General features: G+C 40.4%; 1 protein-coding gene and 1 long non-coding RNA gene across 2 annotated transcripts in view; one reads left to right on the top strand and one right to left on the bottom strand.

Moving 5' to 3' along the window:
• Positions 1-9157, top strand: part of LOC113008923 (protein phosphatase 1H-like) — a 35421-nt gene extending 26264 nt beyond the window's left edge. The window contains exons 9-10 of the mRNA XM_026146871.1: positions 4631-4782; positions 5028-9157. Coding sequence (XP_026002656.1) covers positions 4631-4782; positions 5028-5175 — 300 coding nt within the window. The 3' untranslated portion in view covers positions 5176-9157. The remainder of the gene's footprint in view (positions 1-4630; positions 4783-5027) is intronic.
• Positions 46-13272, bottom strand: LOC113008924 (uncharacterized). Its single transcript, XR_003270088.1, has 3 exons — positions 12641-13272; positions 886-1126; positions 46-236 (listed from the first exon to the last, which is right to left on the bottom strand). It is a non-coding gene; the product is annotated as an uncharacterized LOC113008924 (long non-coding RNA).
• Between the last annotated feature and the right edge of the window lie 678 nt (positions 13273-13950).

Below are 13950 nucleotides of genomic sequence, written 5' to 3'. Positions count from 1 at the left end.
TTCAAGCTAAAAAACAATAAAAATAAATAAACAATGAAAGGAACACTTCACGCTTGATGATTTTAAAAAAAGTAAAAAAGAAATTTCCACCTATAGCCACCCCTGTAATGGTATGTAATTTCATGTAAACTGCTGTTGTTCCTCTGTACATGACTAATCTTCAGTTTCTCTTCACCGGTTCCTCCTCCTTGCGATCATTTCAATTTCTTGAACTATTGAAGCTGCTGGCAGAAAATCTGTGAAAGCATATGGCAATGTGTGAATTGCCCATGTCAGAGTAAAATAAAAAAACAACAACATTTTGAGTGGTTTTTATGTTTTCATCTTCATCTTGGATTTATGAAGACTATAAGGATTTATGAAGTCAGCTTTGTAAATTAGCTTTTTACAGCTTCTTGCAAACAAGTCTGACATATAGCATGTGGCTTTTGTCCAGGCGGATACTGAAAGAATAAAAAGCATAATCTGCATCCTGCACTGTAATTATATAAACTCTGCCTGCAGTCCTGGCAAATCAGCTGATCAGTGCCAGCCTATATGAACTTGATAGCTGGTAGTCTTTTATGCATACTCTAACAAATGGTCCTGCATGCAGCAACTACTGTCTCTGCAAAGCACATCGCACCCCATCTCCTTCATTTAATGCTATTTACAATATTTTAGATGCCACGTCAGTTGTCTTTTGGTTTTTCCATGTATGTGCATGAAAAACTCAGGAGCAGTCATGAAACGAAATATAAGTTAGTGCAGATGGAATAAGTCAGTCAGTTGGCTTAACCTACTTCTGCCTCGGTCATATCTGCACTGCAGTCACTAGAGATGCAATTTTCTGCTTCTCTGTCTGGAAAAAAAAAAGTCCTCTGCTGCTGGAGAACTTGAGCTCACCTGTCTGTCTGGTGCTGGTTTCAAACCGCTTTCATCTCCTGATGCAGTTTGTCTTATAGAGTTTTGCATTTTTCCTCCCCGAGCGCTCTGCTTGATCTTTAATTCATTAATTCCCGGGGTTCATACCAGGTTCACATGGAAGTCTTAACTCCTCTCAGCACTCAGAGCCTCTGTCTGGATCTCTCCCTCACGACTCTCTCACCTCTCCACAAAGCCTCTCAGGGGTATCTCGAGATGTTCTCTGTAAAGCAAGAAACGGCATTACATTCATTAAGTCGTAGAAGCGTCAGGCGTCATTGTGTGTAAAGTGTTGGACAGAAAAGATTTCATCATTTCATCTGTCGTAGTCATAGTATACCAGCCTTAATTAAAATTGCAGTTTTGTTTCACTGTTTTGTAATTACATAAATGTGTAAAAGCCAATTAGCAAAACTGGAAAGGAGAAAAAACTACAAGCAAGATTTTCAAAAAGATGATAATAGAATCTCTTCTTTATTAATGGATGTGTAGTGTATTATTTTGAATTACAGGGCAGATGGAAATTAATGGTTTACTCTGACTCATTTCGTGGGGGTTTTTTCTGCTTTTTTTTTCCTGCTGATGAATACATAAATGATTCTAGAAAATAGTTGAATATTTTCTGCACTTTAAAGCCACAGTGATGAGATCCAGCAGTGCAGATTATTCCTCTATTCTTTTTTTATGTTTTTCATGTCAATTTGAAATGAGTAGTGAATAAGGCAGGAGGGTGAAGCAATCCTGTGTTTCAGCAGTGAACACAAGAGCAAAGTAACAACAAAGGTTGATGTGTGCAGTCAGACCAGGCAGTCGATTCAAACAGGGTGGTGGTTGGGGGTACTGAGTACTATAAGTTTCTGTATAATAAGGCATCTATAAATTGCTATTAGCAAAGCCCCAAATTGCTTCACAAAAATAAAAAATGCAAACAAAAGAACTACTTTTTTTTTATTTAAAAAAAAAAAAGAACAATGAGAAACCACAGCTAAATATTTTTAAAAGAATCTCAATAAAAGACCTAAGATGTTGCCAGATGATGCAAGTCTGGTCACTTGATCTTACGAGCTGACAGCTATGGATATCGACCATTCAAGCATCTCAGAGAGCGCCGGTGTAACATGAAGGGGTCATGGGTCTTATGGTACGGGGCTATTCAATGCTAACTGATGAGCAGAGTTTTAAAATAATGTGAAAAATAATACTTGGCCAATGTGATTTTGGACATAGCAGAGTGATATGTACAGTATGTATAGCTAGCTGTAGCTAACAGTCATCAAAGCGGGAGCAAATAATTTCCTGTATGGCCTTATGTACAATGGATGAAAGAAACAATGTCATTTTGGATTGTATTAAAATCCATTTATTTATTATAAAAGCATCAGAACACTTAGAATCAGAATCAGAATCAGAATGGGTTTATTGCCAGATGTTGAGGTTTACAACATTAGGAAATTGCTGCGGTGCTTCAGTGCAGACAATAAGAATTAAAGTGCTATGTAGAAAGAAAGATATGTGCATGAGATATACATGAGATATATACATGAGAATAAGAATTATGAGTGCTACGTAGAAAGATATATACATGAGTGCAGGTGGTGATCAGTGCCAAACATGAAATGATGCAGTGACACAGCGTAGGGTCATGTGTTAGTGGCGGGGACAATCATGTGGTTATTGTTCATGTGTCCAACAGCAGAGGGGAAGAAACTGTTCTTGTGGCGAGAGGTTCTGGTGCGAATGGACCGGAGCCTCCTGCCTGAGGGGAGCAGGTCAAACAGACTGTGTCCAGGGTGAGAAGGGTCAGCTGAGATCCGGGCTGCACGCCGCAGTGTCCTGGAGGTGTACAGGTCCTGCAGAGATGGGAGTCTGCAGCCAATCACCTTCTCAGCAGAGCGCACAACACGCTGCAGTCTCTGTTTGTCCCTGATAGTGGCTCCAGCGTACCACACGGTGATGGAGGAGGTGAGGATGGACTCGATGATTGCAGTGTAGAATTGCATCATCGTCCGTGTTGGCAGGTTGAATTTCTTCAGCTGCCTCAGGAAGTACATCCTCTGCTGGGCTTTCTTGATGACGGAGGTGATGGTGGGCTCCCACTTCAGGTCCTGGGTGATGGTGGTACCCAGGAAGCGGAATGAGTCCACAGAGGTGATGGGGGTGTCAGTCAGGATGATGGGGGGGAGTGGGGCTGTGTGCTTCCTGAAGTCCACAATAATCTCCACTGTCTTCTGGGCATTCAGCACCAGGTTGTTGTGGCTGCACCAAGACACCAGACGTTCAACCTCCCTCCTGTAGGCAGACTCGTCCCCTTCCGAGATGAGCCCAATGACGGTGGTGTCATCTGCGAACTTGATTAGCTTGACAGACTGGTGGGTGGAGGTGCAGCAGTTGGTGTACAGGGAGAAGAGCAGAGGAGAAGAACACAGCCCTGAGGGGAGCCGGTGCTGATGGTCCGGGAGTCCGAGACATTCTTTCCCAGCCTCACGTGCTGCTTCCTGTCCGTCAGGAAGTCAGTGATCCACCGGCAGATGGGATCAGGCACATTCATCTGGGAAAGCTTGCCTCGGAGATGGTCTGGAAGGATGGTGTTGAAGGCAGAGCTGAAGTCCACAAACAGGATCCTGGCGTAGGTTCCTGGGGAGTCCAGATGCTGCAGGATGAAGTGTAGGGCCATGTTGATGGCGTCGTCTACAGACCTGTTGGCTCTATATGCAAACTGCAGGGGGTCCAGGAGGGGGGCCGTGAGGGTCTTGAGATGGGAGAGAACTAGGCGCTCAAATGACTTCATGACCACAGATGTCAGAGCCACGGGTCTGTAGTCATTTAGTCCAGTGATCCTAGGTTTCTTGGGGACAGGGATTATGGTAGAGGACTTGAAGCAGGCAGGCACATGACATGCCTGCAGTGAGGAGTTGAAGATGCCAGAAAACACTGGGGCCAGCTCGTTTGCACAGTGTCTGAGGGTGGCAGGAGACACACCGTCTGGGCCGGGAGCTTTCCGAGCATTCAGACTCCTAAACTGCTTCCTCACATCTGCTTCATGAATATGAAGAGTTGTGGTCGGAGGAGGTGGTGTGAAATCCTCTTTTGTGTGGGATGAGGGGGCGGGTGTTGCAGGTGAACAGTTTGAAGGTGGTGATGGCTCTATGGAGGGGGGAGAGGTGGGGGAATGAGTGTCCAAAGTGCCTCTATTGTTGGGGTCGTTGGAGGTGTGAAGGCTGCCTGATGGCAATTACTTAATGGATTTGGTCATGAACCAACTCCACTATTGAGCTGGCAACATCAGGCTTTTCTTCCATGCTTTAGGACTAAGAGTATAAAAGCAGTCTTGGGGTCACTGGACTAAAAAGAAAAGTATAACTTAAGAAAATGTAGGTTAGAACAGTCCATGTGAGAAAACGCAAACTGCAATTAACAATGGACCAAGGATCGAGCCTTGAGGAACACCACAACTAAAATCGGTAACAGTGAAATGTTGCCGTGGGGAACACTGAATTTGAAATGTATGAATGTTAAAGATCTAGAGCACTTCCCTTAGAACCAACCCCCCTTTTTTATGCAATGCAGAAGAATGGAATGATTGCGTAAAACCTATTAAAAAGGTCATTTGATACCCTCGGTAGAGCTTTCTCTTTGCTATGATGAGCTTTAAAAAACATCCATATTACTACCGATAAAAGGGATCAGTTGAGTTGAACTGATGGCCCTTTTGTTGTTTATCATGCAGGTGAAGGTGTATAACCTGATGCATTACGAACACGGAGCTGATGATGTGCTTGTGATGGGAACTGATGGCCTCTGGGATGTCCTTTCCAACCAGGAGGTGGCTGAAGCCGTCACCACCTTTCTAGCTAACTGCGACCCTGACGACTTACACAGGTTGGAACTTTCCTTTGTTTTATTTCCTTTGTCTAGTTATTTCGTTTTTGCTACATAAATAAATAGGAATTTTGTAAATTGTGCCTCTGTGTTGTGTATTTTATTCAGAATTACATCCTTCTTTTCAGCACCATGCGCTGTTAGACTATAGAGTTTGTTTCAAGAGAGTGCCATTAAATTAAATGAGCTACAGCGTATCACAATATTAAAGCAAGGGCTTCATTGCTGTGTCTTCTATTGGCCAGGTACACAATGGCAGCACAGGATTTGGTGATGCGAGCACGAGGTGTTCTGAGAGACAGAGGCTGGAGGATCACCAATGAGCGCCTGGGCTCCGGAGACGACATCTCAGTCTTCATCATACCTCTCATGTACGGCAACCGCCAGCCCTGAGGAGCATTCCACCGATGCTATGGTTCAGTGATGAGAAAGGCCTGTAGACTCAGCAGGATTGATTAGTCCTGAACTCAGAGTCCCCCTTTTAGTTTTCTTATTTATTTGCTTCCTTAGAAGAAGGTGGCACATTAATTTGTTGGTGCTTCATTTCTCTACGGGAGTTCAGGATTAATCAGCTCAGGGGAACTACAGTCAGCATCGCCATGTTAGTTTATTAAGACTCCACAGTCGTGAAAGCTTAAACCGTAGATAATTTTAAGTCACTAAATCATGTCATGAATAAACAATGTCAAGAAATAATTTGCCTGGCAAAACTCAAATAAGCAAATGCTTTTCTGAAGTGAAGAAGAGCTTTCTCGCTCTTTCCCTCCCTCCTCTTGTGCTAAACAATTCTGGGCTCCTCCTCCTACTATTCCCCTTTCTTTAGTTGATCCTTCCTTCTCTTGTAGGCTATTGTATATTTAACTTGTTTATATATATTTAAAAAAAAAAAAGAATACCTCCTTTGTCTTGTGAAAATGGACCAAGCTGACATGTCAGCTGCATTTTCTGTTTTGCCACAGTGTGGCTTTAAAGGACTCACTTGCTGAAGAACTGTTTCAAGTTTGCCGAAGAAATTAAAGAAGTGTCGATATGGGCACAGAACAAGAGGTTATCCTCATTTCCCAAAAAGTCATTAAAGGATCTCAGCCTTTATCAATCGAAAGTTGAGACAGAAGGACTGATGTGGTTTATGAACAAACAAACACATCTGCACAGCAAAAAAAAGTTCACTGTGACAAGTCATTTAATCCAGTAACAAGTTGCCATGTTCTACTAAACATTTTATTAAATTATTTTATTTTAATTATATTCTTAGATATTTAGGCTTTTGTTGTTCTAGCTATTCTCTATCAATTAAATATGAAGCTAAAATCATAGTTCAGCTTAACGAAAGATAAGAAATATTTTGGGTGGGGACCGTGGCACAACCAAACTGATTGTGACCCTATGTAATAAGTTAATGATCTTGTTACCTTTAAAATTGTTGCTCTGAGGATGGGGACAACATCTGTGACCGCTAGCAATCAGCTGTTTTATTGACTTTGAATCATCAAGATAGTGATGAACCACTAATAAGAAGTGTTCAATCTGCCATCAGATTGAATTGGTGCAAGTTGGGAATTTTGTGTGCAGTCATTGATAAAAACCTGTTGCAAATTTGTTGCTGTCAACATGCAACATTTACATGAACTACTTACATTCAGAAAACCTCCATAAATAGCGGTGCAGTTGCTGCAGGACAGCGATGTAACTGCAAAATAACATAGCAGGTTTACCTCTATGGTGCTTGCCTCTGAGTGGTCAATTGGTTGCCGCAACTTCTTACCAGGCTACTATCCATCTTTTTTTTTTCTCTCCTAGTTGCAGTGAGGTTGCGGTCCTATTTTTACTCTAGCGTGGCTAAGCCATAAGTCATAAGTGGTTTCTATCTACTGATTTGGAAAATAAATATTTTTTAATATAATTTAAAATCCTTACATTTTTAAATTTGGGATTTGGTTTGGCAATTCTCTTGAAGTTATAAATAACTGTCTTAACGTGAGATTAAATGACTTGTACACCAGTGTATTTGCACTTTAGGCCAACCCATATAACTCACTGAAGACCCATGGTACGATGAAGAAGCAAATATTCCCTGCAGCAGGGAGGATTGATATAATTCATAGCTGTAGTTTTAAAAAGAAAAATCATGAAGTACAATCAAGGTTGAATCTGAAAGCTTTTGTTTTATTGTTTTGTTTTTGCATGTTTCTTGCTTTAGGTGCTTCATCAGAATACAGATGATGTTGCCTTCAGGGGGACGGGTTTGGGTAAAATGTGTTACCGTGAGTGGATGTAGTGGACTGTGTGTCAGTGCATGCAGTAGCATAATGTAGGCCTGGGATTATGAGCAATGGTGCAATGGTTTGAACTATTGTTGAATTTATATAGACTGAATGAGAACTGGTGATAATGTTATTTGTTAATGTGCAACGATCATGCATATATTATTGATTATATATTATTCCAGACATTTGGCATAAGACCCAAAGGATGAGAGCAGCCACAAAGAAAGGGAACAAGATGAAACTATACCAATGGCTATACATGAAACCAAATCATTTTCTCTTTTTTCCATATTTGTTTCATATTTTTTAGTTTTAGTTTTAGGAAGTTGCAGAAGATATGAAGTAGTTTGTGCTTCAGAAACTTTTTAATCTCCAAATTTTTATTTGTATGTAGAAAATTGAAATTTTGAGATACATAACTGGAAATTTAGAATAATTTTGATGAAATTTTGACTTGCAGATAGGGGGGGGGGAAGTGGTGGAAAAAACTGACACGTTTCACTCCAAGCTGTTGAGGCGAGCAAACAAATATGTTTTAGAAGAAAAATGTGTTTTGAAAAATTAAACATCACCATAGTTGATGTATGGGGTTTTGGAATTAAACCGGTGTATTTAAAAGTTGACTGCAAAGTTGGAATATGTAATAAGAGGGTGACAACTATAAAGAAGTCAATTGTTAATAAGTAATGTCCTGAATGATGTCAGATAATTGAGCTGGATGAGAAGAATATTGGTTATTCCTGTGTGTATGGTGCATATGAAACTACAGCTAGCAGCTATCTAGCTTAATTTAGCACTGAGACTAGAAAATCAAATACTGCTGATCTTTACTGATACTATATATTATTATTTTGATCTGTAAAAAAGTCAGAGTATAAAAATTCCAATTTTGCTGTGTTCTTTTTTTTGCATATTAAAAAGTTGAGGTCTGTCTTTACGCGTCAATTTCTGGGCTAGCTGTTTCTATGCTACACTAAGCTAAGTTAAGCTAATAGTCTCCTAGCTGTATCGTTTAGATTTACTCGTAGGAACTGAGTGTAGTATTGAAACATCGCACTTCATTCTTCCTAAGACTACATACATGCAAATTACTCAAAATTATTTTGTGTCACCATACATGTACACATGCTATTTGTCATGCTATCTTGCACAGTGTTTGCAGCTGACAACAATAATCTACCTTTTCCTCCAAGAAGCAGTCATTGATGTTTACCTGAACTTTGCATGGTGCATTTTCCCCTCTTATATATTCCATTAATGAAATATTCCAGTGTTAAATAATGTATTGGAATATTTTCCTTCGGTTAGGTGTTTAGCATTTGTTAATTAATGAAAAACTTTTCTAATAAGTGGTTATTTTCCCTTCATACTTTACTTTTCCATGTAAATGTTTTTGATGCTACCAGATCTTCAGCATCTGACGTATGCATCGATATGTGTTTTGAATGTTCATCCTTCTACCTGTGCTTTAGGCTCTTTATTATTGTCATTAAGCCTTTTTCTCTTAAACGAATGTGGAAACATGAGTATATATTTTATTTTTCTCATCCTATTGTGCCACCCAACTACTGCACATCAACTCAGGTTCAATTGTCATGTGTCGATAACGACCTGTTGAGAGTGGTTTTCTAAAGACAGGAAGTGCTCTGTGATGGTCTTGGTTCCACTGCATTTGTAAATATGTGGGAGAGCATTGGTGTGTACAGGAAGCTTTTGATCAGCTTAGTCCCTTCAGTCAACTGTAGGTCTTGCTTTCTGAATTTGCTGTATTGTGAACCTTGTCATTGCTGTTGTTTTTTTCTACCTAAGACTACTAATGGTTTTAGAAAGATGCAAAGAGCTGATTTCTTTTTTCTGTAGCAAAGAGGAATTTTGAAGCCCAGTGGGAAACCGTTTTAAGTGACCATTGTGCTACCCTCAAACTCTGTTTGTGAATGTGAACTGCACATTTTATATAACGTGAAAATAACTTATGAGGTCAAAAAGAAATATTTTTAATGTTTCCTTGTGCAACATTTGGACTTTTGGGGGGGGGGGTGATGTTTACCTGCAGTGTTTCTTTTCCAGAAATAAAAAAAGAGACAATAAATGTTGAAGATCAATTTAAAGTTGTTGTTTGTCTCACTAAAAAAAGAAGACAGAAAAGGAGTCAAATGGAGCTGTGCTCAACATTCATGTGAACAGAATCGATAGTTTTCCAAACCTTTGCACTCTCAGTTCAAATTAATCTCAACGAGCAAGAAACAAAAGAGAGTCCAGAGGAGCTAATCAGTGTTGTTGCTGTTTATATTCCCTTGGTTCTGCTTGTGGGAGAAACTAACAAACACGGTCAACTGGACACTAAAGGACTAGTTTGGCTCTGAGAGCAGACAGCGGAGGGATTCATTAGAGGAAATACAGACTACTCACTGAATGTCAAACATTTTGCCGGAAACGCTAAACAAGATGAGACATTTTTGTTTTATTTATTTATTTTTACAGCGAACCGTAAGTGCAATGATTGTGCACAATCATTCAGACACAATTCATAATGTTGATGAGGTAAATATGGGTAAAGGCCATTAGAACAAACTGATTTCCTGTGTGACCACAAAGGAAATGTGGGGAAAAAAATGGATGAATGACCTCACTATTCATATACTGGTAAGTGGTTTATTTAATACTGTCACCATTGGCAATGTTTGATGACTGCCTAAGTGAAAAAAGTGAAAACAAATGGCACACATCAGCTTCATTCTAAACTAATTTACAATGCATGTCACTAGGTGACCCTTTAAAATACATAAAAATCCTTTCATTCGTTAAAAAAAAATTAAAGAAAATATATTCTTTTTAAAGTTCTCTCATACATGTACTGTCACAGGGATGGATGTGCATATAAAACAGGGCTAACAATTTATTTAATGAACTCTGCCTATGTACAGATAATTGTTCATCTCTAGCTCTCGTACACAGTGTGTATTTTGTCCTATCTCACTCCCAACACCACAAGCTGATGAATGCAGACGGCTGCCAGAGGTTTCTTCCTGTCAAGTGGGAGTTCCTTTCCACTGTCACCAAGTGCTTGCTGTTAAGGGATCGTTTGATTGATGGTTTTCTATGTATTATTTTAGGGTCTTTACCTTACAATATAGAGCACCTTGAAGAGACTGCTATTGTGATTTGATGCTATGTGACTAAAACTGAATTGAACTGAATCCTTGTCAGGCAGAGTGCTCTTAACACTTGGTTTCATTTTTCTTTGTTGGCCATCCCTCTGTGTCAGTTTAAGCAGACATCCACAATAAGCCCCACCCACCTGCTATTTAACCTTCTGTTTATAGGGGCAGCCAATCAAAAAACTGGGTTTCAATAGTTTCAACCATTTCACACAGTGAATGAACAGGTAAGGTCAAATAAAGGGGGTTCCAAACAGCTAGCCCCTAAAAATAATTTTCACACAGCTCCCTAAATACTGTTTCACAGTTCAAACATTGAGTTCAAGCACTACACCAATTTCAAAGCATGCATCAGTCAGATGTGTTTAAAACTCACTCCCCTTATTTTTTGCCAACTTGTGCATAATTCCTCCCATGGAACTGAGGACAGCCTGCTCTTCACAGCACACATTCTGATTTGCCACAATAGGAAATGTCGATGATGTGTGTTGATGACAGCTGCACTTGAAGGTTGTCCTGCTTTAGTGAATGCTCCTTAATTGTAGACATGGGCGGACTGATCCAAATAGCCACAGTATCGATACCAACACTGGTATCGGTGGATTGGATTGATACTATTTTTCTATCCTCTAAGTTTAGTATGTAGCCCAATTCATTAAATTACTTTTTTGGCAATAATAAAAGAAAATACCTCAAACGCACACTATGAAAATTCTTTGCGTTGACTGTCACATCCATTTTATTTAGCGCCTACAGCACATTTAAACAGAAGCTGCCCCCCCCCCCCAAAAAAAAAATGTTTTAAAATACATGAAGAGCAGAAATACATTTTATTTGAGAGCGCCTTTTTAAAACCCAAGGTCACCTTACAAAGAGAAGAAAGATATAAATAAAACAGTAGATTATTATAAAATACAAAAAATAAACAATTTTTTTTTAAAGGTAAGATCTGTATTAAAGCGAGCAAGCCAGTTTAAACAAGTATGCTTTAAGCTGTGACTTAAATAAGGGAAGGGAATCTATATTTCTTATGACTGGAGGAAGTGAATTCCAGAGCAGAGGAGCAGTGCGACTGAACACTCTGTTCCCCATAGTGACAAGACGAGCAGAAAGAACAAGATGAATGGCAGATGAAGATCTGAGAGAGCAGGAAGCAGTGGTAATATGAAGCAGATCGCACAGATAAGGAGGGGCAAGGTTATGGATGCACTTAAATGTGAGAACTAAAATTTTAAAGTTTATCCTAGCTTCTATGGGCAACCAGTGAAGCTGATGAAGAATTGGGGTTATATGTTCTCTTAAGGGAGTACGAGTATCAGCACTGGTATCGGCAAAATTGGCCCTATATCTACTTTGCATTGGAGCTATAACACAATTTATAATATGGTACAGCACTAGCTTACCATAAATGCTTGCTAAGACACTTAATGGGACTGGCATCTTTAATTCCATCTTTGCTTTAACACCCCACCCCCGTGAGAAATAAGAATGTTTAAGCAGAACATTAATTATAACAAGATTTGGAATCAGATATACACAAATGCACGTGATGCAAGCTTTGGAAAAAATACTTTATTTCAAGAAATGTTAACATTTATATCACACACAAGTATTTGAATTTTCTTGAAAGCATGCGTTTTCTTTTTCTTTATTCCATCACTTCTTTTTCTGAACGATGTAAAGTGGGGTTTAGGCTTTTATGTCGATCCGGTTGGCTCCCTCGTTGCAAGTCACCAGCGCCGGCAAGGCAGTAGATTGCGCAGTCATCTCCGCAAGGGGTAATATGACAACCCGACCAACAGCACAAACTACTACCTCAGCCAGAACTTGGCACCAGGGATGCGCTTTTCTGTGGAAAATCTCTTGGTTCCAGATTTAATCAGACTATCAGTTTTATTGGTGTCCCCGTGCGTAAAAGCGCACGGAAAATGGCGCACGCCTAAAACGGGGCCGCAATAAAGCGAGACAAAACCCCACCCATAGTAGGAAAGGAGGGGAAAAAAACACCTCCCGTACATTTCCCATATCTCCTGCACACACGCTCTCCTCGGTTGACCTCGGTGGTAAGAAAAAGAGCAAATAGAGAGGGGAAAATGTGGCAGGTAAGGGCGGCGAAGCGCGTGGAGTGGCACGGTGCCATTCATGTTTAAAAAAAAAAAAAAAAAAAAAAAAAAAAGGAGAGAGAGCGAGAGAGAAACACGAAATTCTGCTTTTAAATCTTGTTTTAATTAGAACGATATGGGTGACTGCACGCTATATAAAAACATATTCAGGCACAAATCACCACAAACTACGATACTAACCATTTACCCCCGAAAATATATATTTTTTTAGCTCTGAGAGCAACACATTTTTTTTGGGGGGGGGGGTATTTGAAAGAAAGAGATTACCTAAAAGTGAGAACACTTCCTGTAATTCTGTTTAAATTTTTACCTTGCCGGACTTGTTGGATCTGAGAAAACGCAAACGATCCACGGGCTCTTCACGCGGACCTTCATCTTGCAGCCGAATTGCAGCAGGCTGCATTAGAGCCTATTGTTGTCTGCTTCGGTCTCCGCGCCGTGAGCACAAAGTTGTCCAGCCATCACATCCGCGCGGTTTAAAGGGCAGAAAGCCGTACGAATCCAAACAGGAGACCCGCTTTGCTCTAACCTTTCTGCCTCCGACAGCACGTCAGGTAGTGTGCGCGTCCCCTCCCCCCAACTAAAAAAAATCAAATAAAATGAGTGGATGTGGCGGAGCGCCGTGGATAAAATTCGCGGGGAACGTCAGGACGGGTGTAGCCACGACCAGAGATTGGAGAAAACGCAGAGGTCCACCTCTGACTGCTTTACCAAACACCAGCAGGAGAGGGCACACTGGCAGAGGGCGCCACCAGCTGGTAAAACACAGACGAAGGCGTTTTTAAAGATGTGCCGGACTGTAGCCGTCGTCTATTAAAAATGTGAAGTGCCAGAAAAATGAAAACTTTATGCTCGTGAGAGAGATTTCAGACTATCCATCCCTGTCATTCATAGCCTCCTTTAATGTCAGCGCGTTCTAACGTCCAATCTTAACAAGCAAAGCACGTTTCTCTTTGGGTTTCTCTTTTCTCTGACGGAGTGAGGCGCTTTGCTCACAGCCGATCCTCCTCCTCTCTCCTATTGGTCAGAAGGACGAGCCTCTTCTCGGTAGAACCGCCTTCGCTGTAAGCGGCCGGATAACCCGGAGGAACCGGGGAGAACACAGTGTTCCTGCTCACAGATCATACTAGGAGATGGAGAGCAAAGGATCAAACAAAGGGAAGCATGACAGCCTTCCTTTATATGGCTCATAGCGATGTTCACCTTCTTTAGGGAACGCCAGTGAGATCACTTACTGCTGGGATGTGAGCCGAGCATGCTTTCCTGACCATAGATGTTAAAGGCGACCTGTTGTGCTAATATTCAGATTCATATTTTTATTCTACCAGAGCAGCTTTCAATGCTGCACATTTTTAAAATGCCATTTTTTTTTTATCCAAAGCGTAGCAGCATTGCATTAATTATAATTTCAAAATGTATTTAGAAAACCCAAAGTAGGAAAAAGCGATGTGTTTAGAGGAGTTGGATTGTGTTTGTGATACACATTTACATCTCTATGTAAAATATCTATATAAATGTAAATTCTAAACAGAATGTGTACCAATCACAGTATTGAATAAATAAACCTGTTATTTTATACATTTCAGTCCAGAATCTGAAGTATCTGGTAATTTGACAACT

This window comes from Astatotilapia calliptera, chromosome 17, assembly GCF_900246225.1.
Source record: "Astatotilapia calliptera chromosome 17, fAstCal1.2, whole genome shotgun sequence".
NCBI classification, from domain to species: Eukaryota; Metazoa; Chordata; class Actinopteri; order Cichliformes; family Cichlidae; genus Astatotilapia; species Astatotilapia calliptera.
This window is presented reverse-complemented; position numbering and strand designations above follow the sequence as displayed.